General features: G+C 43.0%; 1 protein-coding gene across 1 annotated transcript; it reads right to left on the reverse strand.

Annotated features, from left to right (window-relative positions):
- Positions 1 to 121: 121 nt before the first annotated feature.
- Positions 122 to 26,341, reverse strand: LOC124305693 (T-cell leukemia homeobox protein 3). The gene is made up of 3 exons (XM_046765353.1): positions 24,940 to 26,341; positions 9,296 to 9,524; positions 122 to 540 (listed from the first exon to the last, which is right to left on the reverse strand). Exons 1-3 carry the CDS (start codon positions 25,670 to 25,672, stop codon positions 303 to 305), a joined length of 1,200 nt encoding a protein of 399 aa, XP_046621309.1. The 5' UTR covers positions 25,673 to 26,341; the 3' UTR covers positions 122 to 302.

Raw genomic sequence — 26,341 nt, forward strand, 5'->3', positions numbered from 1 at the left:
AACTTAATGAAAAGTTGCCGTGAAGAAAATTCTCGCGTATCTCACTGTACCGACGGCGATTATTTATAATACATGTACAATTTCTTCCCCCCCTCTCCCCCCCCCCCCCCCCCCATCATTCACGCATCGTCTTCAGAGCGCGTTTGACAAAAGGTATGAAAATTTTCGCTTCTTGGGGAGGAAAAATAAAATTGCGTTTTCCTCGAACCACGTGCCGATGTACAATTACGATCCGTGTTTATTGCACGATACCTTAATTAATCTAATCGATTCTACGCGTTTCCCCCCAATCGATAATCCCTTCAGCAAATCGGTTCCGTCAAAGGCTGCGGGGGTCCGTATGGCGAGGCCCACTGAGGCATCGGGTGTCCCATTGCAGGCTGCGAAGATTGTTGCACTTCTGCATTAGATGCCGGACCTCCGGAATGCGCTGGTACGGAACCCGGATATCCAACTTTCCCGAGAGCTTCTGCCTGCAGCGAAAGCATCAAACGATTCGCCGCCTGTCGTTCAGCCTCTCGTTCTTCTGCCGTTTGTCTTCTGGAAATCATTCGACAAAAGTGAATACATGAGAGAGGTTAATAAAGGCGATTAATCGTTGAACGAAGGATCATTTGAGGTACTTGATTGGACGAAAATCGATACCTTTTGGTAATTTATTATGAGATAGTCGTGCAATTAGCATTTCACAAATTAGGTGTTATGATTCGCAAGCTACGAAGCTCCTTCGTAAATAAGAAAATAGGTAATAACGGAATTACAGACAAAAGCTTAGACATCTATGCATCGTTACAAATCGCTTCAAAATCCGGTCGATTCGTTCGATTTTACTGTAAGATGATTAATCATTACGAAGAAACTGTTTTCTCCAAATTCACGGAAATACTATTGTTTTGTTCTCATCATTTCGATTATCATGTTGACGTTGTGACCAACAATTTGCAATGATGTCTTGAATATTGAAAAAGAAACGAAAATCCACTTCGCTGACTTTGTAGGAAATAATCATCTGAATAAAATGAGCCATATTCGTAGAGTAAATTGGAAGAATCATCAAAATTTTCAACCATTTTTCAGCGAATCATCGACGTCAAAGTTCTTGACTACGATATAAGTGCGTTCTATTTCAGTGCATTTCAACAGATTTTCGCAAGTTACGAATATGGTAATTTGATAAATACTCAATGCGGTATTATCTCGTAATAAAATCAATAAAAATGATCTATTTCCAGCCAACAAACCCGCGATAATTCAATTACAAAAATATTGTCGGACTCGGATATAAATTTCACCGAGAAACGGTAAGCCCGTTTATTATCTCACGGAATACCGTTAGCATAATATTTTGCCTTACGTTAGACACACGAAGACGGGTAAGAGGATTCATCTAAAATATCCCGAGTCCCGGTGGGGGTGAAAGAGTGACTGGCGTTGTTGGGGTGGAAAACAGAAGACAAACGTAATAAAGATAATTCGATTCCTGGGCGTGCCGGCTCACGCTCGTCCTCCAGGATGGTACGGAGCTGACGGAGTCGACGTGGCTGCCGAAGAGGGTGAGGGCAAAGGGTGTCTGTTTTCTAGCGCTAAGTCTATTAAGGAACCGCAAAATGGCCGAACTGTTGTTCCAAACCGACGGAATTGCATTTCGGATGCTCGTTCCTCGAGATGAAATATTCTGCAAGTCTTGTCACGTGTCCGCGTCACGCGTCAATCGATTTTATAAATCTCCTATAAGATGGGTTAAGCTTTCGACTTTGATGTAGGAAAGCGCTCGCTGTAATGCAGTATGATGCAATACAGGATTTTACGCCAGTGAAGTCTTTTTCTGGACATTTTTGTTTTTTTTTGCGAGTGATACGCTAGTGATTATCTAATCAGGATCGAATTTTATGTTTTAAATATTCTCGTTATCTTGGCAGGAAGTGACGGAAGGAAGTCGTTTCATTGAAAAAAAACGAGACATGATTAATGGAAATGGAATATCGTTATCAACGACACACGAATTTCATGCAATATCGTTATACTCTGTATGAGTGGTTGAAAGGTACTACGTTATCAACATACCGAATTTTTTTGAATCAACGAAACTTCTTCAGGTCCTGCTACAAGTTACAGATCAACGTTCAAGTATCGAAAACTATGAAAACCAGATCTTCAAGACCTTTTAAAATCAGTCTAGTTTTAAACGGATCTGAAACTGAGACAACGATCAATCGGAGCATAAATCTGATCTCATATAAATGGCAAAGAAACGTCACGCAGCGGATTTTCGTACGATCCTGGAGCATTTAACGTTACTATATGCATATAAAACGATCTGCATCTGCGACTTGTACAACGGTAATTTATTTTACTTCTCCGTTATCAGTGTTCGAAGTACCTCGGTCACCGCGATTACTATGTTAATTGCCTTATTAGCGTCGTAAAGAGTCCAAAGCTACCGAACTCCTTAGGAACTATCCTGCGGCGGATTCAAACAGGTAAGCATTATAATAAGGCAGAACGGGCAGGGAGATATGGAGGGCGATTAATACATGCGATCATAAATCTGTCGCTTTTTCAAACGAGATGAAAAGGAGTCAGTCGAGCCTTGAGGAGCGGACATGGATTGCACGCTCTCAACACTGGTACACCACAGGTTTTAGCACGTAGAAAAGAAGGCATACCGGAGCGACATGTTCTCATGGTCCGAGTTGAGGTGTATAATATATTACATGCTAGGCGTAGGTTAGACGTCCCGGGCAGAGGTGGATATAAAAAAAAACCGGAGTTAATTCGAGATGATTGGCTGACCTGTCTACCCGGATCATAATAATTTGAAAAGCGACACGGCGCGAAGCGCCACCGGTCTTTGTAAAAAGGGTCTTCGAGAAACCAGTTTGGACTAACGATCGCGAGATTTCGGTTAGAGATTCATGGCCCGCTCGCTGCAATCTCTCCTGACTCTATCCATCACGCGCGCGTAGATATAGGGCATTAGTAAATTTGAATAAAACCTAAAACATTACACGACTACCGATCGTCTTACGCCCCTGAACTGCCGAGGGGCCCGAGTAGAGGAGCTGACTCGCTCCGGTAAGGCGGAGGCAAAAGAAGGACGCTAAGAGATAAACAAAGGAACATTGGAATCGTTTAATTACCGGCGCGCGGAGATTAGCTCTAATGGAACGCCGCTGTTTCGGACTTAAACCCTTGTCGTTGATTGGCTGCTGGATGTTCGCTGGCGCCTCGCAGACCGAGGTATGTGTGCACCGAGCGGATCGAGACCATCTTGGCACCAGGTCTCAGCGTCGAATGGTACCCGTGGAAGATGAAACCCCTTCTTTATTACCCGCTGTCAGAAAAGGAGGTCGTGTCTCCAGGCTTGTCCGAAGATTCGTGGAACCCTATCGGATCTCAGGATTAGATCGGAACGCACCCTTCGTCGAGTTAGCCTAAACTATACGAATTTGAAACAGTCCATTGCACGCAAGGATGAATAGTCATGATAATATCCACGCTGCGTCTGAGTCTAATTTTAACAATCTCAATTTTCATTATTATATTCGAAGGGTAGGGTGTTGACTTTTTACACACGCTCGAAATGGGAACCAAAGTTTTCTATCCAATAGTCGAGAAGAGACACGAAATCAAAACGCAACAATTTTTTCGTCTCTGTGATTAATTTCGGGTTCAAACCTCGATCGATCGGATATGCGGTATAAATTTGTTAGGTGTCCCCTTCCCGAAGTTGGCCATGTAAGAAATTCAGACCGTAATTATTTCCGAGATTACGAGTATCTTCGAAACCATTTGTGATATTCCGATGCTGAAATTTTCATTGAGATTTGACTGCCAGACAACCGAAGTCAGGTTGAATACAATTTTTAAACCTTCAAAACGGAGATGCTTTGAATTAAGGATGAATAAGCCGGAATTAAAGATTGAGAAAATAGTTTAAAAAAATCAGCAACGTCATTTGCACGAATGAACAGTGAACACGAATGAAACAAGGTCCTTGCAATTCGATGCGAACCAATCATCATTGTCACAAATATAATTGTCAAACATGTTTTAAACATTTTCTTTTCAAGCGCAGACACGATAATGAACTGAAGCGCATCCGAAAATATTCAATGAACGGCAAAACGAAGTTGTACTGATTTTCGTAATCGACAGTACGACTAAACGACTTCGTCATGTGATCAATCATCGATGCATTTGAAATGCACGTATCCATACATATTTATACATACAGAAATTCGTAATTTATATTGCAATGGCGCAGAGACAACGTGAAGCGATAATTGAATCGACTTGAAGGTGGGTCGTGAATATTTGAAAGATCATTTGGCGGATTATTTCCCAAATCCAGCCTCCCCCGAAATTCGAAATCGCTTCTGCATAATGACAAGGGTTTCACATACGACCCTGCGCACTGTATCGGCTCTCCGGTATTATACCTGTTATGTATTCCGCAGTCAGCGAGAGTCAGGACGAGCGGAGGTCCCGGGGGAGAGGCAAAATGTAATCGGCAAACCACCCTCAATAATTAATTACGAGCCCGGTTAATTACTTGCACGGGCGTCGCCTGGACCTGTCACTGATACAATGGCGTAGCCTGCAACCTGTTTCTGACCACCGACGATTGTTTTACAGGGGAACGAGAACGCTGAACGGTGCTATTAATTCCGCAGGTCACGTTTCTCTAATTTTCAAAGACGTTTGTCAGCTCTACGCTCTCTCTTTCCTTCTATTTTTCTCTATATTACGATCGATGATCAAGAACACTTTTTTACAACTATTCAATAAAAACTGTTTATCAAGCGTATGTTCCGTCGATTCTGCGAGACGTTGAATTCAACGCAATTTAAGATTAATCATGGAAACTTTGCGCATAGAGTTCATAAATCTGAATCATCAACGGAAGAAAAATCGAAAAGCTAATGACAAATTTTATTCAATAACTGACAATTGGCAGAAGTACTAAATTTATTGTAGCACGGATGTCGATCATTATTTTGAATAGCTTGTGAATAAAACTAGCATTATTTATTTCGTCTCAACTGACGCAGATACAGATTGATCCTCTTAATTTTTTTTCACTTAAATTATATCATGGTTCCGTGGTAAAAGTGGCAAAATTTTTTAAGAAAATTGGATACTCAACTAAAAAAGCATCGTGACTGAGACAAAATCGATTTCAAGTATGAAGTTATGATGAAATACGGTAACTCCTGAGAGAAATATGTTTCACCGTACGCAGAATTGCAAAAAATGAACATTAAGAAATTGGAAGTTGACAATTTGTCACCGCTACTGAATTACGTCGGCGAGATAGTAAAATTCGTACCGACAAAAAACTGTTAAGAATTTGTCTGAGCAGCGCGTTATTTGTGAATAAACCTAGCTGCATAGTTATTAGAAGTAATTTGAGCATAAAAAATTATGCATGCAGGTTTACAACAGTCGATATGCGATATGCTAGAAGTAGCCTGACTTTCGAGCGAAGGATTCCCCCGAGCTTGAGCCGCTATTACGTTACTTTTGTTTTTTTTTCACCACGCCGACAGTTAACGCTGTTACTTTGACGTTAAACAGCTATTAAAACGTTCGTTAATTAAAATTTACGCTCGTTCTAAAACAGAAGGAAAAAAGGAGAGAAAGAAAGAAAAAAGATAGAGAGAGAGAGAGAGAAAGTGTGAAAAAGCACGAGCCGTTTACAGATGCTGTTTCAGTTCCTCTTCATGCCGTGCCTTGAATATACGAGGCTGATAAAAACAGGAGAATTCATATTCAATTACCGAAATGAAACCGGCCTGGGACGTTCATTAATTAAAATTCATACCTCACCGCTTTCTCAAAGCCTGGGGTTAAAAAGGCCAGGGATCGTCGAAAAAAATATATGTATATATTTTCACCTGTTATACTAACTCGTTGAAGTCTGATCGTGAATCGGATTATCAACGGTGACGAGATGACGAAAAATTCATCTAGCCAGCAGCCAGAAGCGCACTTTGAGGGTTGGAGGGTTGGAATTCCGAACTTGAAAAGTTCCGAAAACGCTAAATTTCATATTTTTTTGGTAACGAAACTTGAAGTAAAGTAATCGAACTTTCACGAAACATCAAAGTTCTGAAAGGGAAAAATGCCGAAAGAGCATAACTCCGACAAGTCGGAGCTCCAAAAGTGCGAAAATAAGAAAATTTGAAAATCTGAAACATCGAAATTCACAAATAATCGAAGATTTTCTGTTCTGTAGATTTCTGCATTCGTGAACTTTCACCACTTTGATCTTTCTCTGTTTTGGAATTTCGATATATTTACGTTCCAAATCCTGACCATTTTCATTTTCGGTGTTTCCTGATTTGTTATACCCATTCGTTCATGAGCAAACTACGCTGTGTGAGTATATTTTAATATTCGGAGTTTTACTTTATCGAGACTTTATTTTTCGAAATTCTGCTCTACCGGAACTTTACTTCTCGGAACCTTGCATTTCGGAACTTTGAGCCGTCGGGTTTCCAACCATTCGAAAATTTGTTGATTCGTAAATGTTTGATTTCTTTACCTCAAGTTGCGCCACCAAATAATTAGAAATCAGGCCCTTTCTGAACTTTTAGAATTTGGAACTTGCACCCGCCCCCACTTTGACTATCCGCGAATTAAATCGGAAATTAGGAAGGAGCGCAGTAATTACGTCACGGGTGTAGGCGAGTCGTTAGGTATATCGAAATGCGACGCAATCGTCGGTACGGGAAAAGAGGGCGTGCTTATTGGACGCGTCCGCGGGGTCACCGGGAACACGTGACCTTTTGAATTTTTAACCGCTACTTGGGGGAAATTGAACGGATTCCAACACTGGATTCAAATGTTTGACAGTTTAAAAGCCGAGAAGCACCGAGGCCGCGAAGGGGATGGGAAACGGGGAGGTGGCTGCATTATGAACGGGAACAAGGCTAAGCTGTTACTCCCCGTGAATTATTCACCCCTCGCTATCTCATCTGCTCAACGCCATCTTGTTGAAATTCAGAAGATGGTCGAATAGTAAGAGTTTTAATCCGGGATCAATTACAGAGACAAGTATAATTGCGGTCTACTGCACCGAGAATATAACCGATGAATTACAAGGGATGAATCGAATCCCAAAATCTTCCGATCCCACTGTTCAAGACTTAGATCAGTTAAGTCTTCCAAAACACCAAAAGATGTGTTCATCAGTTTTGTTGTACGATGACTTTTCTCGGAGAATATGAAATTGGACTTTTCGATTTCCTTGGTCTTTTTGTATATCTGTTCTGTTCAATCGGACTATATTTTCGCGGTGAAGTTTCAGACTGAAAATTCAAACACAAAACGGGTTTTGCGGTGAGTATTGTGGAATCGTCAAGAGTGCTGTGCACACAAATACGCAAATGGAATGGCGGAGTGCCTATCAATCACAATGAAATAAAACAGGAATAATATCGTGTCAGAGTTTGAAACAATACCTGGAATGGGGCTGTCAGAGAAGATGGAACAAAACTTGAGTGGTTGGGACTCAATCGAATAAAAGGGAATGAAAATCGAAGAAGACTGAAATTGAGTCACTGAAAAAGTTTTATTTCCTTTCTGCCTCGCATCTGTGATACGTAAGTGAGAATCGATTTGTCGCGAATAGTCTGTGCGAAAATTTGTTACAGATGATATTATTTTGCAAGCAAACAGTAGTCATAAGTTATGAATCCAAACCACTGACGGCAGGTGAAGTATTGTGAAACTATTGTGTAAGAATCATTAAATTAGGCTTACAGCTGAGCTCGTTGAGATGCGAAATTGGTTGCGGATTGTTTTTACTTCAAGCACGGCTTAGAGATCATTGATTTGTTTTGACCAGAAAAAGGATAGCAAAGAACAAATGCTAAAACTGTCTCACAGACGAACGTTTTTGATTTTATTAAACTAAGTCGACTCCGTATTTTGAATAAATGCACTTTGAACTGTTATATTATATGAGTTTAGAGAATATTTAAAACAATAAATGTACACCGAAGTCGTCGATTGACCGAAACTTGAAAGGGGGTGTGATAACTGCACTGTTTATTATACAAAAATCTGTGTTATTCTCGTTTCTTTCGCTATACGGGGTAAGAGGTAAGCTTAAGAAAAGGAACCCTCTCCAAGAAATCGATATTTTGCACGAGTACATTTCCGAGTCAACGATAAGAGAGGAAGAAACATTAGAGTTTGAAAAGGAGTTAACCAGCGGAGAGCCGTGCAGGTTGGAATGTCGAAAGTGGCCTAGCAGCCACGTAGCATCGTGCATCTGCTGGCGTATTAGGAGTCTCTTCAAGATAAGAAAGGACGAAAACATGTAATTTAGATAAAAAGGATTTCGGGGCACCGAAACTAAGTTCGATACGGCGGGGCGTCCTCGCGTCGCGACGCCGGTCAACATTCTTAAAGGATATCGCCAAGTCGATATCTTTTACAGTTAGGGTTTTAAGGGCACCGGGATTGCTAGGACATGAGTCCTTGGGCGATCTTTGAAATTCCTTGATAAACCTTCGGAACAAGTGAAATCTCGAGTGGACAAAACTGAGTGCGAGAGTAAAAAGAAGAGTGAAGAATCGTATACACGTAAGAAGGCACGAAGGAATTTTTTCAGTCCGCATGCACGGCGGCTCAAATTCAGCAGCATCTACACAGATTTATCTGAGTTTCCAGTCTGCGGTTGAGAAACGATTCAAGAATATCTAACTGCGGCACGAATTGTGAAACGCGTTAAACAGGCAAATTGGACTTGTTAAATTGCAAATTTTACTTAATTTTGTATCCGCATTACGGGCAGACTATTTCTCTACAATACCAAACTCTATTTCGTTATTCACATTGCAAAACAAATTGCAGCAATTACCCGAATTACATCGTGTTAGAATTCTTATTTTTCGATATTTTTAAAATTTCGTAGGCGGTGAATAGTCCAAGACGTACATGACATTTGAAATATATTAAAAACGGTTTAAAAATGTATTCCTGACTCGCCGAATACATCTATTAAAATGTCACTCTGCCTCCTCGCTCTAACCCGAACTAATAACGTCCAAAAAATTATAACACTACCGGTTGATGAAAAGATGAATTTAAAAGGTGTTAATTTATTTGTCGTTACTCGTTTCTTTGTGGTACCTGCATGAAATTGCGTCAGTTCCTGTATTACCAGCGGAACAAGTAACTTCCGGTTGAAACGAGCGTTTAACGCGTTACACAGTTACTTTTATTTCCCGTAACGTAAAAGTGCGGGGATCGGAGACGATTAATCGGCGAATAAACTTACCGCCATTTTGTCCTTCTGTTCTGAAACCACGTTTTGACTTGCGCGTCCGTCATCTTGAGGGATTTAGCGAGGGCCGCCCTCTCGGCTGACGCCAAGTACTTCTGCTTGTGAAACCGTTTTTCCAGCTCAGCAATTTGTAACCTCGTAAAGCTGGTTCTTGGCTTCTTCCGTTTTGGCGGCGTTCTGTTTTGGTACGGATGACCGATCCTTCTCGGAAACGCTCCAGCCACTGCGCAAATACGGAGGAATTACAAGTGAACATTAAAATGGTGAAGAGTGCCGTTAATAACAAACATTGCAGTTACAGGTAGGCAAAGTTGACTCTTGACCCGCAAAGTTATCATGGCATTATTTGAATAGTAAATTACACGTGTGCACGAATCCCAAATTGGGGGTGACTAAAGTTCACCACAAATATGCTGATATAATGAGAAAACTTGACGGTGTACGTATATGTATAATGGCGCTGCTGTGACAAATCGCAATTTCTTCAACACACGGCACGCTATTCGAAGCCTTTTGTGATCGATGCGACGCGTGCAGGTAAAGGTGAGTACTGTGCGAAAGGATCGAACGAAAGGGTTGGTACGTCGACTTTTCGAAACGGTAAAATGCGAGAATTGGCCGGCCAACGCGTAAGCGGGTAAAGCTAGCATTCAATTATCCGGAATGAATTAGGCGTGATGAGAACGAGATTGAGAAAGTTCAGTTTTAGCCCTATCTGATTTCCACTAACAGCGATAGTATTTACGCACAAGGCAGGAATAAGATATCGCAACGCGGAGGTTTCTATGTCACGTTTAATTCAACCGGGACTTTTAGCGATCTCTTAATGTGTTCAATCCACTGGGATACATACTGAAAGCTCCGAGTCCCTTGGCAAGCTTCGCTGCACTCGTGCCTCGTACACGTTTACACAGACGATGACTGACACGATTACACAGAGTCATTTTATCGAGCGCGGATCCGGCTGTAGAAAGGTAATTAGGAATAAATTACAAACGGAGAGATGTGAATATCATTACATGGGATGATAATTCAACAGTCGTGTAATAGCCCGAGTACCGGCGATTATCGTCCTAATAAGCGAGTGACGCAAGGGCTTCTCGCAAAGAGTAAACTCGCTGCAAGAGATGCTGCTATGGCGGCGGTAGGGGTGATGGGGTAATGGGTAATACCCGTTGAATAGCCCTTTACCCTTTTACGATGATTCCCTGGTTTGAACCTGCAGCTACGCGTATACGCAGACGAGAGAGGGGTTCTTCCCTGTCAAATTTCATTTTCATGAAAATTTCATACAAGCCCCTGCACTCTCCTTTCATAATTTTTCTCCCGTACCGAAGCTTGGAAACGGTTTTCGCCCGCAAAATTCACCCCCGTTTTACCCGGCAATGGGTTTGCGTGTCACCCGATACCGCAACTCGGGACTGTGTTCTCGATGCACGGTTAGAAAAGCCCTGCCATCCGCTAGAACGCCGATTATTCGACCCTTTCACAGTAAGTGCAAGCGAGAAAGATAAAGAGAGAAGGCGGGTCACTGCTGCTGAAACTCGTCCCTATCACGTGCCCCGAGACTATTTGCCCGGTACCATACACGACGATACTTCTCTTGCTGTTTCAATAAAAATCGCTTCGCTACAGCTGGGTTGAAAGCAGCCGGTTTTCACGTTGCGGTGGCGTGATCAGGGACGATGTGCCGACCGAAACTCCCCGCAACGATAGCTTGTCGTCGCGGCTGCAAAGGAGTCGTTAGCTTAACAGGGCGTGCGGAGTGGGTTTCCATGGAGACCAAGGAGCTCGTGTGTAAGCCTTCTTTATCGTTACAATGTACGGGAGGAAAGTGCTCTAATACGGTGATTTTTTCTCCAACTACTCAAAGACTCGGATAACCGAACTCTGTGTAGCCTTTTCTAGCAGTGCACAGATAGATACCCGGGTAAGAAGTCTAACTTTACAGTGTTCCGGGCCGTAAAACGAATTCTCACTATTCATAACATACCCTCTGAAAAATGTGCTTTTCCCGATCTGAAAACGTATAGCGTATCACCTGTGACGTTTGTTCCTTACATTCTTGGCATTCAAAATTCCCGACTGAAGTCAAGTGGTTTCAACTGTGTTTAACAGGTTCAGTGAGATCTGTTTTTTGGTCCTGGGGTAAGTTGAGCAATGGAGACTCGCGCTGTAAAGAAAGGCTGCGGACTTCTATGTAGGTACTGTAATCATTTGGTGACGATCCAACGTACCATTTGATGTTGAATTTGCGAATTGACCAGACAAAATTCATCTATACAACAGAAGTCCACCATCTTTTACAGTACAGTATTACGGAGTAAGCCAATTACTGTTGTTTACCAATATTAATCCTTCCAGTCATACATATTTCAACTCGACATTTTGACCTGAATTTTGTTACTCGGGAATCTCTGAATCCAAAATGGCGGATCGAATACGGTTGATGCAAACTCGAAAAAACAATAAAAATTCGACGATTCTGGCCGAAACTTGTTACTCGGGGGTTTTCGGGGTTATACGAAGTAACAAAGATCATTCCAAGTTGTGAATAAACTATGATAACTCTGGCACATGGAAGTTTTTGAGTTGGGACGTCGAGCAAGACTCGCTTTTCTGCTGCACCGCGGTTGCTGGACTTGATGAAACGGTTCTGCGCAAACCGCCGATATCTGCCTGTGCAGGAAAATGAAAACTGTTTACTATATCATCTGCTAAATCGAAAGCAATCCGGGGTTGTTAGACGCTTGGGAGAAACGTTCCTTCGTTGTCGTTTGCGAGTTCCTATCGGAGAAGGAAGCGTGCGGCCTAGTCGGCTGCAGGGTAAATAAGACGAGCTGGCCGAGGGTGGTGCAGGAGCGAGTAGGCGGGTAAAATAAATGAACATCGACGGTTCGATGAATAAAACAATAGACGCTGGTAAACGCGGGTCTGTGGAAGTAGTAACTGTAGTAACCCATGCTCCCCTACAAGAACGGGGAGTACAAATGAGCATTGGAAAGTAGCTGCAGGGGCGTCGGATCTTCGGCCTTCCGCAGCAGTTCACCGGATGGAATCAGGGCAGATCGAGAGGGCTGTGCATAAAACAATAGACGGTCTGGCGAAGTGCGAGGAGAGCAATGCCTCCGTTATACGTATACGTGCGTAAATGCGTGTTTCTGTACAGGTAGAAGCGGAGGTTGCAGGGATATTCGCCTTCTACAGGAACTGACTGGCGGATCGACGCTTATTCGACTCGGAGCATCAGCGAAGGCGAGAGTGAAGACGGAAGAGAATTGCATCTGCATCCCCTACACACGCACACACAAACACGTGCGCACGCAAACTCTCTCTCTCTATCTCTCTCTCTCTCTCTTTCTCTCTCTACACGCCGCGGGGGTGATCGTAAAAACAAGATGGCGCCCCCCGCCGCAAAATGGCCGACATAAATAAATGAGCGGGACGAAGACTGCGCGGCGGGCTTCGCCGTTGCGTTCTCGTATGAACTGGGAAAAGTTTAGTCCGAGTCATCCATCGTTCTCATGTATATCTATATCACGGGCCAAGTACCTTGTACGAATTCCTTGCCGCGGTGCGATTATAGGCATCCTCCTAATTTGGCAAACGAAATTCCCTACTGATTGTGGTTGCAGAGTCCAGATCGACCGGCCGACGGAGGAATTACACGATGGGGTGTTAAAGTGTTTCGAACACCTTAATGACTCAAGAGTACACTGAGAGAAATGTTTAGTTCCGGTTAACGCTCGTCTTTAACTATTTTTCATTTTTTAACACGATCGAAAAATATAGTTCTAGATAAAAAATGAAAATTAGTTTTCTAGCTGTTACAAGAAAGTCTGGTATCTGTTACTATTCTTTCTTACGTTCACTGTTACTGTATTTTCTTGTAACTGTTGCGAAAATTTAATGCTTGTGCAACAATAAATTGATGTTAAAGCCTTGTTTAGCTAAAAAAGTAGAGTAAGCCGAAAAAACTGATTTTGCGTTGCAATTACCAAAAAAGGATCGACGATAGCGCAAAATGGTTACGCGTATCTCGTTTTTCGTAATTCCAACAATATTCGAACAGTTTTTTTTTTTTAACGATACCTGTTTTACTGACTTTTTCTAGTTACTATAACGAATGAAATTTTTCTCAGTGTACTTGCACGAGAATCGATTCAATTTTATTGTAAAACTTATTCGGCATTTTTTGACATGTAGTTATACTGATGTTAGGAAGCGCGCTCTGGTCAACTAGGAGCGATTAATTATTGTACGGATTGATAATTGGATGTTTTCATTTCAATTTCAATTTTTTTATTACACATGAAGAATCTGTACGATACTTTATATTCAGTTCTGACAACAACACCACGATTACTTTATGAAAAATTCGATACCGATTCCAAGTTTTTAGATAAAATCATCCGATCTATCGCAAGTACACGTAAATCGTTTTCGTGACGTCAATCTGGATATAGCTTAAGAGTTGAGCAGAACCAGAATCTTGAGACCCATTTTTAGGGTAAAGTTTTCGTTTTTCAATCGGCAAATTTCAAGGCTTACTTTGTGTCTGGGCCGTTATGTCATATATTTGAAGAATTTTTAACTTGTTCCTATACAATTGTATGCAGTTTCTACGGGATCTCGAAATGAAAATTATTCGTACCATGTACGGATGTATTTGACTGTTACCTGTCCTAACTTTTTCAAAATTACAAAATTGGTCATTGTATGAATTATCCCAGACATAATTGAATAAATGGTAATTCCCGCAGAGGGTCGGATTCTTCGCAGTTGAACAAAACGCCGAAAAAAGGGAACCGATTTTTCACACCTCTAATTCAACTCGTTAATGCTGGCATTGAATTTTTGAATAGCCATTCGGCGCAAGGCCTAATTTGAGCAAAACGATCGTACTGACGTTCATCCTGACCGTTGTTCCGATTGGCTGAGAGGAGAAAAATTACCATAGAATATACGTATACGTATAATGTATGTGTATATTCACCAAACCGGGACGATTATCGTTGAAGGGGTTTATACCGTGAGTAAGCGGCATTCCGCGTCGGTCAGCGCAATCATAAACCGTACTTTTCAGGCGAGTAAATTGTGCAGCGGTGGAATTTTATATTGCATAAAACGGACCTGCCATTATATGCCGACGATCTTATTTGGTCTTCGAATTATCCCCATTCGGCGTAAATACGTGGAACAATAAGCGGCGTTGGGTAAAACGCGGCTTGGTTTTAACCGGGGAAATGTGCACGGGGCCGGAACTTAGCGCGAGTGGAGGAACTTTAAACACAGGAAAGTCTCGAAGCTATCGCGTTGTGAATGGAATATTAAAACATCTAGCGAGCATGACTGCAGATTATACGCCCAAATATATGTGTACATATCTCATCACCGTTCGCGCAGTCGACAAGTTTGGAAGTAAAATTTTATCACTTGGTAGTTTACTGTTGAACTGGAAAGAATGCGTGTTATTTTCGTGTCATCATATCGACTTGGCAGTTCCGTACGGCGGTAACATGCAACTAATGATTCGAAAATTCAAGGCATAATCGTACCCGTAGGTACAGATTTTTTTTCATCTTTGAAGATTCTGCAGCATGTTTCTAACCAGTAAAAAAAAAAAAAATTAATCGAATAGAATTCAGTACATCCAAAAACGGAATAAGCTCGAATTAAAGCGTATTGAAAAGACTTGTCACTCAGATACTTTGGATTTAATTTAATTTGATAAAATTCGTGTCAATTCGGTTTTTTCCGTATTGATTTCGATTTGATTTACCGGTTACAGCATGCGTTTGAGTTTGCCGGCTCAAGGTGACAGAATTGCGGGTGTGTATGGTTGCAATAGTTGAAAATCACATTAATCGGCGGGGTAGAATAACCTCGTGGTTATAATATTTTCAATCGAAAAGACTACAGCTAGTCTCGGGCCTTGCAAGACAGCGTATTTATCCATCAGCCGTGGGCAAAGTGGAGGAAAAACGAGAGAAGAGTAACTGCTGTGCTGGAGCGGGTTTGAGACTGTCGGTCTCTCCGTAGCAGAAAACAATTTACTTTGAAGGCCGCAAACTCTATTATATGCATACCCTCTCGAGGTACGAGGGCTAATGACTTTCTCCAGCTATGCTGTTAATGTTGCATCATCAAATGGTTCTAAACTGACTCACGATTCGAGCCAACAAAGGTTATGTCTCAAGCTCAGTGGGTCGTCGAGTGTGAAATTTTCATCTCGCGTTCATTCCACGACTCTCGTGGTTGCACCGAACTCGAACCAACTACCGTTCGTGCAGTTATCCACGTGTTTGTATAAATAAAGGAAAACTCGTCGTTGAGTATTGGAGTGCTCAAAGTGACGACGAACTTTGCCAATCAATCATCTGAGTACCTCACGAATTTTGAGGTAAAACGTATCGTTGAAGAACCAGTGCGACTTTCGGTTTATGGAAAAAACGCACCTGGTCACGTGACGATAAATATCGTAGCATTTGGTACTTTCCACGAACTTCCGTAAATATGCTTAGATGACATTTTTCGTCAATTTCAGAACACCAATCCCGTTGCTGTATTGGAAGTAATTGCCTGGTCTAAGCGCGGGAAAGATAAGGTTTAGTAGGTCTGTAATGGCTGACTGGTAGCTCTCGTAAAGATTTAGCAACGGGATACCGATAACCTCGGCGCTCTTACAACACCTTGCTGGTGTTGGTGTTTCAGCACCGGTATCCCGGGTGGCACGTAAATCGTTCGGCTTTGTGCAAACACTGGTATCTGCTGGCAACGAATTTGTCTCGAGTTGCTGGATTCGTGCATTTTTTACTTTGATCGGAGCAATTTTTATCAAACTCTGCTAGAAAGAGTCGCAATTAACACTGCCATTCTTGTCCATTTACGACTTCGTCGGATGGATTGAACGACTACAAATTGGTTGCGTGTCAAAGACGTTACATCTGATCCTCGAGGAGAATAACCGACGAAACCGGTCGGCGAGCAACGTTTTTATCGAAGAAATATTTTTCAGTAATTGTTATAATGTTCGATTCGTGAAACGGTGATGTTGAGTTGTAGTAATAATTAAACCGCGAATTGAGACGCTCCGATACATCTCGGAGTGCTGCATATAATAGACCTTCGTGTTCTCGGCTTACACGTGTTATAACAATTTTCAAACGGTTTTTTACACGACGCTGGTGTATATATTCGCGCGAAATAGTCGAAACGATGTATGAAATGTTACGCGGGTACTTAATGGATGGCTGGCAATACCGGACTTGGGGCTTCGTAACAGGCACGGACATTGGCGAATCTTATTTATTATTTAATTATTGCCGAGGTAGAGAGCGGAGATTAACGGTTAATCGCAAAATCGTTTTGCAATTCGCGGAACAAGATAATTACATCATTATCTGTACCACGCATACGTCTACGTGAATGCGGCGCGCGGCTAGTATGCATAACATAGCGTTCAGGAACGGTGTTTGTGGATATATCGTTGCATGCCCATAAAAGTCCCGCAGGAATCCTCCGCATGTTGCCTCTCGCAAGTTAAGCCGCCCGTAGCGAGCGTATCTTATTTCGGTAAGTCAGACGTTTCGATATTTTCATGCGCCCGTTTTCCCCATAATCGATGCCTAACTCGAATCGATGGAAAATGCGCTCGCATAAGGACTGGCAGAAAGGCACGGCCGAGACTCGAGGCGCGTGTGCCGAGCTCCTTCTCGAGTGCCGTTTACATACGTGTACAGGCTTGTACGTATACTTGGAATATATACGAGCTATTGGCCCGGAAAGCTCTGAATAATACAGCAGCAGCTACGCCATATTTAAAATGAGATGCGAACGCGAGCTTAAATCGTCGTTTATACTTTATCTAGATAATTCCAACGGATACTGCAAGCCCCGCAGGATCTGATACATGGCCGTTCGCAGCCGCGCGTGTTGCAAGCACACGCTGTAACAACCTAAACGCATACATGGCGAGAGAAAGGGGCGTACACGGTGATGGTGGTGGGTTGACGGGGGTGTCAAGTTTTACCGCCATCACTTGGCGTTTGTTTAATTTTATGCGATTTTTTATCGACGGCTTGTAATATCGATAATGTAGGCCACTGCTGGCGGGGGTGTATACGACGTCGGGGAGCGTAGAAGAGGGATGGAAGGGGAGGGGGAGCAGGAACGGAGATGGTTTATATCGAGTTACAAGAGTTTGAGAAATGATCGGGGCTTGTGTGTCTTATTTTTTACAGCGGGACGACTTAAACTAAATCGGTCGGGACTGCCGGGTACGTTACACGTGTATACGTGCAAAGTAAAGTAAGGCACACCCGCGGCGGTTTCTGAACGAACTTCTTTGAAAAACTTTTCGACAAATGAGACAAGTTAAAAATTGATCGAGTTCCCGGTTCCCGGCCGTATTGAAACAACTTTATGCCAAAACTTTAAGCCGCGCGGTCTTCGTGTATAAGACTTTTTCACTTTTTACTTGAAATTTTTCATAATATTTATCATTCGTGCAGGTTACGAACCATGTACCGATACAATTTTCCAATAACGATTTCCGAGCAGGTATACGTGAACACTTTAAATACCAAAATAGGAACTTCAAGTTGTTTTTTCCCTTTTGCCAAATCCGTCATTAAACACTTTGGCAAAGATTTGTGCAAATACTCGGTGTAAAATACACTAAAAAACTGACTTAATTTCACAGAGAAAATTTATTAAAAACGATGATAAAATCGTCACCACGGGGAAAACTTGAATTCGTAGTGAATTTGATTGAAATAACGAAAGCAGTTTCTGCATCACTTTCAATTCCTACGGTATGCGTCGCGCGTAGAATCTATATGCATAAGTATGCCGTAACGCGTGTATATATCCTTGTATAAATTTGCGTTGGGATACGTGGATACATGTGCGGTTGGGAGGGTATCACGCTCGAAATAGGGGGAAATGTTTACGATCTTTGGTATCACTCAATCCAGAGCTGTGGTTAGAGAATCGAGTGCTATCCTCGCGACCCCAAAAGCATCCCTGAGTGATCCCGTAATGGCGAAGCCGAGCCACCGTCGAGTACCGCAGGTATATACATACGCATGTACGCGTAGTTTAGAAGCAAATGAAACACGCGAGTGAAAGTGAAAAAAAAAATCTTCAAATTGCCCGCAAAAACATCCCTCGAGTTTAAAACTTGTTTCTCACGATCAGAGGGGTAAAATATTGTCCGGCATCAGTTTGGCCGACGATGCTGAGGCTGCACGCAGCCCTCGTCGTCAGGGCTTTGCCGTATTATTCAACAATTTTTTCGACTCCCTCGAGAAATCGCAAGATTTGCTTTGGGGCTTCCGAATGTCAGTGGAAATTTGCCTTACCTCCGGATCTTGGTGTCACGGTTATACAGTTATCGGCACGGTGACGAGTTCGACTTTACCAAATCTGCGGTATTTCAATTCTAACGGGATTCGTTATCGCCGGCTAAACCTGTTCGTTAAATCATGAGTTTGAATTTTCGACAAGTTTCTAACTGCACGACTCTAAACACGGTGTACAAAAACTTTCCAGGAACGAAAAATCTCAATTGCGAAAATCTTGACGCTATAGCACGCAAGTGCCGCACATACGTTGTTACCGAATTGATAATCACTTTGTTTGACAAATTTTCATTAGGTTATACACACCGCGAAGGAAGTTGTACAGAGATTCCAATCTAGCCACTATTAAAAACTTATTTATTTACGGGATGAAGTTTTAAGTTTAGTACCGATCGTCTAGTATACTGTACTGATAAAACTTTACGTACCGAAGCAAGGCCAACTATTTTTTATGGGGTCTACGACATCCAATTTGAAGTTTATTATAGTATCTGACGTGATATGATTTTGTAGCTACTAACGACAATCTGGAACGAGCGCAGTGAAATGCCCATTTTGAATATTACTTCCACTTGAATTTTCGTCTCAAGCACAAAATTTTGTTCAAACAATTTTTCGATCCTTTACCCAAACTTGTTTTGGTAAACTACTCAAGAATCGGATAGATTGAGATAGATAAATAGTGGGCATAGCGATGAATGTTGACCCAATTTTTGGCCTTCGTGAGTAAGCCTGGATCGACTCTTACCAACTATTCCCTTCACGGCTCTCTATCTATTCTTCGAGAGTATATGGAAATTGACGGTAGACGGGAAGCCATGCGAGGTACGTCTTGTGCCGCAGATAAGCTCAACCCACATCTTGAAAACGGGTTAGGCCTGTTCCAGAGTAGCGATATGGACGTTTAAAAGTATTCGTCAAGCCACGATGCGTAGATCGCGGATGAAGACTCATTACACGTGTGTCGATTTCAATTCTGGAATCACCGTGTTTAGCTATTCCTATAATGTCAATTATTGCGGTACAATCATCATAAATATTCTGATAAGTCGCGATAACTCGGGTTGTAACGATTAAACGTTCGTTGCCGCATGTGTTCTGTGTTCTTTTCAAATTGCAAAAATGTCGTTTCCATTTATGGTTGCTCACGGCACTGGCCGGAATTCCGAAATTCAGAAATGGTAGAAATTTTTTTTCACAAATTCTTCGATCTATTAATCGAAGACCAATTATCTCATGCCTTTGTTATCTCTTATGCGCAGAGATTTGGTAACGATTGACCGTCGATTCTCAACAGCGAAGAAACTGCAGCGACTGCGTTACACGGCGAAGCATCTCGTCGAGTCGCGTTAGGAACTGTCATTGACTTTGGTTGAAAGATATGTCATGGATCTAGAGGGTCGGTACCATTCAGGTCGACGCAAAAATCACCCTCACATTTCCAATCGATACTCAAATACCGGCATTCGGAATGCTAATGGAATGCTAATTTGGCCATCTGACAAAATGGCATTAGTTTATCTTTAATAGGTTTATTCGACCGGGAACCGACGCGAGTTTCCTAAGAACATTCAACGGAAAGCTTTGATCGTGTTAGGTGTTCGCAAAGTACCCAGCTGGATCAGATTTTTCGCCTCTTTCAAGCTTTCCTCTCGATTTGAGGACTCTTTCTCGTAGATAATTTTCTATCACCTGCATCCACGGCTACCCGATCGCCGGTCAGGCGGCGTAGCAGGGTATTCGAAAATCATAATTATTCAAACCTGTATTACGTAGTAATTAATCCGGAGGCAGATTAGCGCCTGGTCCCGCGCTGGGGCGCGAGCTGAGTGATTGAGTTAGCGCTGAGTTAGGGATTTCCCTCCGCGATGCTGGCAGCCGTAAGGTCGAAGTGGCTCGTCCATCATCACCCGTGCATCGAGCTCGAGTCGCGGCTGAACTCGGTTACATAATTAACGTGGCTTCAGTTTAATTTCAGTGCAGACAATTATACACCTGAGCCAAGCCTCGTCTTAACCAGTGTCCCCGGTCCGTTTCCACAGTGTGCAGTGTTAGGAGGCAAGCATGTGCTCGCACACCACGGCATCGTTCTCTCCACGCTCGTAGGTGGCTGGGGATAGATTATGCGTGGAAAAGCAGGAGCGAGTTGGCTAATTAGTTAAATTGACGGTACACCTGGGGCGGAGGGCTTCACGGATCTTGGAAGTTTCGTAATTGGTGTATAGCTGGGAATTGGATCGGTAGATGGTTTGTTTTTGCAATTGAAAGTCTAGCAGGATCAGTGACAACCGACAAGTTTGGTTGTTTTGCCAATATTTGATCCGAGGGTGATTGAAATTGCGGAGTCGTGGGTCGTTTTATAGCCAAAGAGATGAAACGCGTTATTGTAATAACAGTGAACCGAGTTCGAACGAGTTCGCGGCGAGCCCTAACCATATTACTACGTATAAATTACGAATCCCGAGAAACGCTTTCGTAGCCCTCGGGTGATACGGCATTTACCTACCTACTTTACTGACACTCACACGGTATTTCTGTCCACGAACACGAGACCCGTTCGCGTGAACTCGCGTAAGAAACAAATTACTCAGAGCTACATAACTATCGACTACCGCCGCACGATCTCGAATGGCTCTTCGGCTCTACGTGTGCGTAGGGATTAGAAGCGAGAATACAAAAAGGAATAAAACGTTAGAAACTACCGGTACCTATAAGCACTGCACCGCGGCGTACTCGATGCTCCAATATTGCGTCAATTCGCGGTACATACGTTACGCGGATTTGTTTGTTTTCTCGTAAGCGTAATAGCCCCTTTTCGAAGGGTTCCGTGCGCAAGACCCGTCGGAGCACCTCGGTGGAGTTTTAAAGAAAAAAGGAACGAAGCACGCGCCGTAAGGTGAAACTCTTGTAACAACGAGCATGCGGCCCGTCGAGGTGTATACTTAGGACCAGGGTCGATTTGAAGAACGAAAACTAACGCCCCAGCGTCTATGTGTCGAGGAAATTTCAAACGGTTATTGACAGTAATCAACGATCGAGGATGAGTCCCAGTCGACGTCTGCGAGAGTCCCACATTGCATGGCACAACGATCGTAAACGAGAGGATTTCTACCCAACCCTAACACACCGATTCACGGCCGCTGAGCCTTGCAGGTCGACTTCGGCTTACACTCGAACACCGCACGCCACATTCGAACGGCACAAGTGTCCCTACGTGTATCCACACCTACGGTACGGATACACATCAGCCCGAAGCTGGTGCACGGTGCAGGGATAAGCCCAAGGGTTTCAGGTTTGGTCACGCGATGCTCTTTTTCCTATTTCTTCATTTTTTTACCTCCCTCTCGCTCTCTTCCCAGTATTCGGTTATCTCCGTTCTTCATTCTCCCGGCCTCCGCGATCCTCGCCGCCGGCAGCCGCCCGCCGGCAACCAACCTCGCTTTTACGCACCGTACTTTCCTCTTCTTCTCAGGATTTATTATCTGTTATACTTATACGTGTGTATATGTATGTATGTATGTATGTATAGAGATGCATGGTTTTCAGATCCAGAATTTTTTCGAGAACTTATTTAACGTGTTTGCTCGCTTTTTCGTGAAAATGAAGCACGCTCAACGTGCAACGACACAAAATGTTATGTACACCCCTGTGATATGATCAAAGTCATTCGCCTGAAAGTTCAAAGAAAACTTTTCTATTTTGTGGGTAGGTTAGATTATTACCGAATAGATTTATCCTCTGTTTCTCTTTTGTGCGATTTACAATGAGTAAAAGAATTGGATTCGCTTTTCATCGAAATGACGATCAAATGCCGCACAACCAATTTAAAACCAACGATTAAGACTTCTCTGCCATGACCAACACTTCCATAAACTATAATAATCACAAACATTGCTACTGTCGACAGTCGGCACTAACATGTACCGAGTAGATAATTGTGCAACTGTAACGTGGCTAGCGTAATAAAACGATTACTAATTATAGTTCAACGCTTCAAAGGCATGCAGATAAAAACCATTCCAAGACTAGATACCTGTATTCATTGAGCAAATGCAGAACTCTTTGTGGATTGTCACGATTCGTGATTGAATATTAAAGATTTTAGATATATTCGTGTGATTGAGAAAAATTGCCGGCATAGAAAGGACAAATGTAGATATCGGCACATCAGAGACTTCAGTGAAAGTAAACGATGCCGTTATGACTTTGAAGCCATCGCATCGGCAGAATTTATCACTGATAATCACGTAACTATGCGTATATTATATATAACCCGTTGATGGATACACAAGTGAAGTACCAGTACAAGATATTTTCGAGAAGCCATTCAATTATTTGAAATCATATGCTTTTGGCTAATGATTATTTGTCACGCATTTACATCGAGTGTTGGATCAAAAATGCGAAGCAACGGTGCAGTGACTCTTACGACGATAATTCTAGCGAATTTAGGGTTCTGAAATGCGATGGTACCGTTTATGGTGAATCACACGCAATTCAAGCAGCCCTTGGAAACCCTCGTGAGACGTGATGCAGACAAATGAACCGTCAGAACCCGGTAAATTCAATTGTAGGTGCCCTTGAGTAATTCTGTGGTCACAAGCTCGCGCTTAGCTTCTCGGTGATCGATGACGCTTCTTGCGATTACATTAAACTGCGGAGACGTGGAACCGCGAGTATTCTCATGCATTGGAAAATATCATTTGCAAAAGTACGGTGACGGTGGAAAAAATATGATTGAACAACTGGATTTGAGACAGCTTAAAACTTCATTCAAAGTCAATACAAATTTGTGTTAAAAGTCAATGTAAGATATTTTTATTTATGGTAGTTTGTGTAGCAATGACACAATTTCTAGTTTCGCTATTCGGAGGTCAACTTGTCGTCCTTCTCATATCAATATCATAAGCATAGATCACTTTGAAACGCGTACGTTAAATGCATAATCACAAACTCGATTGTTTCGAGTTAGAAGGCCACACAACATCTTTCGGAAACGAAAACGATAATGAATTGAAAAAAAAAAATTTGAGCATGATCGACTAACGGAATTTTAAATTCTATCCTGTTTTGTATATTAGCGTTTATCACTAATACCGGGTGTATTATTGGAGTAAAAAACTTGTGACACACTTTGAAAAAAAGAGAGGTTCACCTTGAATTCCGTGATTACGAGAATTTCGGTTGTATTTTTATTATTTGTTTTTTTACCGCATAAAGCGAGTCAATTTATCGCTTTTCTATCGCTCTTCTTTTCGTAAAACAGTTAAATGGACAAACTTTCATCTGTTTCGAAATAAAGGGATCGGGCTGAGCGATATCGCTTAAAGAACGCGAGCGAAGGTAGGCAACAAACTTTGAAATCTCCAAAACCACGAGGTAAATAATAGAGTGGATAACAGGAGAAGGCTCTTTGGTGGCTTTTCCCTTAAACTTTCAACCTTGTCGCGTTACCCTTTTTGAACCCGGGTCGACGTGGACGTCTAAAGATTATCTCTTCGCGGGTCACTCAAGGTAAAAGCATAATGCGTACCTTCAATCCCACGTCTTATACCCAGACCGATAACATACCGAACGGTCACAGACAGAATGCAAGTCTGTTGAATCTCGTGACAATAGTAGAAAAGTTTTTTTTAAGCAAGGAATCGAACAATGGGCACACCTTTTACGAATGCATTGGTACGGTTGGAATATAGCTACGTGTTTCGATAATACAGTCTGTTTTCTAATGTGGCATATATAACTCTCTAAATTTGAATCAGTGAAAAATTCACTGATTTCCAGTTATGCGTATACCACTGAAAAGTAACAGTGCATATGCACTGACGTTACAGTGATTTTTCACTGATATCCCGCTGATTTCCAGTGTATATACACTAATTTTCTCCAGTGGTATACTTATAACTGATTCACATTTAGAGAGAACACTTCAATTCCATCGGCTGTTCGTAAATAATCGATAGATGGTATTTGCAATGCAGAATAGTAGTGATAAACCGTATTCGTTGTATAGACAGGTATCCATAGACGAGATTTTAACGGTCTATGTTCACAGTCAAACTTCATTAACTCGTCATTCGAAAATTATTTATTTAACGTCAACCCGCCTCCCGACGTGTGACATTAGTCAAGCGAAAAAAAAACCATTAACCGTACAGTACAACATATCGAACACGTTATAAATTAATTGAATTTCGATGTTAGCAATAAGTACCGGCACGTAAGTTCATCGCGAGCCTTGGATCATGCAAGTAGAAATGCAAATGGTCAAACCTGCCAGTCTGTCCTTGAGATGCGGATGAGCATGGAGAGGATGGACAGCCAGGTTGGCCAACAAACTAGCACGATGGAGACCCGCGGCGGCAGCCTGCTGTTGACTGTGTTGAATGGCCTGCAGGCTCCAGGGTGGAATCAGGGCCTGGGATGGTAGGGTTGTGCCAGGGTTACCGGTGGCTCCCGGGGGCCGGTGTGCCGGCACTCTGATGACGCCACCCCCGGTGTAAATCAGTCCGGAACCACCTGGGAAGAGTCTGAACGGCGCCAAGAGGTCCGGATGCAGGGAGGGGTTCCCGTTCTGTGTCTCGGGGGTGCTTCCGGTGTCGTCGTCATCTTTGTCGGAGAGCTTCTCCTCGGCCTCCGGCCCCCAGGACCGCCTCTCGTCCTCGAGGGTGATGTTCCTGTGCGCGTCGTCCCATCCCCAAGAAACCTTGCGCTCTTTCTCGTTCTCCAGATCCTCCGAGGAGGGACTCTTAGCGGTTTGACCCCGGGTCTCACCCAGCAGCCGACTTATGCTGAAGGGGTGACTCCTTGGCGTCTCGTTCTCCGTCCTGGTCGTCGTGTGGCTCGGTGGCGGGGAGTTTGAGCACTCGGATCTCTCCTCGTGGAGCCCGTGCGACGAGTTTGTGTAATTCTGCGGACTGCAGCTCCTCGAGTCCGAGTCGTCGACGTTTATTTCCTCCGTTGGATCGACGTCGCTGCCGCAATCCGCCCCGGCGCGATCGGACATGTTGTTTTTCCCCCACGCGGGAAAACTCGCCTCGGGTAGATGCCCTCTTCGCCTTCTCGTAAGGAGGCACCTAGATACTAGACGTCATTGTTGCCTGATAAAGAGGCGGAACTGTTCTAGCGAAAAACTTGCCCAAGCTCATGTGGGTGCTCAGATCGAACGGTTAGATTCCACCTCGGAGTTCCGGAGTTTTTTCTCGACCATTGACTACCACCCTGACCAATTAACCAGCTTCACAAGATTCGTTCACTGCACTCCAAGGCGCTCCAGAGTACACCAGCGCAACTTTTTAGCTTCCACGGCCCCAAACCCGTCGGTAATTGGTGCCGTTTGAAAGGTTCGTTCTACCGACGCTCGCCGCAACGGTCATGTCGAGGAAAGAAGGACATTTCGCTACAGCTCGGTTAACACGCGAGAAAAAAATCGTCGTAAAACAACAAAATCGTCAGTCACTGCGTTCGGAAAATTTAGAGATACTCCTTCTTCGAATGTACGTTTCACAAAACAGGGTAACGACACTGATTGCACACACTTTCTATTTGGTCTCTGTATCGTGACAACGGGAATCCCTGCCTAATTATCGGTGGTCTGAAATTGGGCCAATCAATTAGCGGAAAGAGTTGAAATCACAACCGGACTTCTGCAAGGTGCAAGTCTAGCATCGTTCGA

Source organism: Neodiprion virginianus, chromosome 1, assembly GCF_021901495.1.
Source record: "Neodiprion virginianus isolate iyNeoVirg1 chromosome 1, iyNeoVirg1.1, whole genome shotgun sequence".
Classification (NCBI taxonomy): domain Eukaryota; kingdom Metazoa; phylum Arthropoda; class Insecta; order Hymenoptera; family Diprionidae; genus Neodiprion; species Neodiprion virginianus.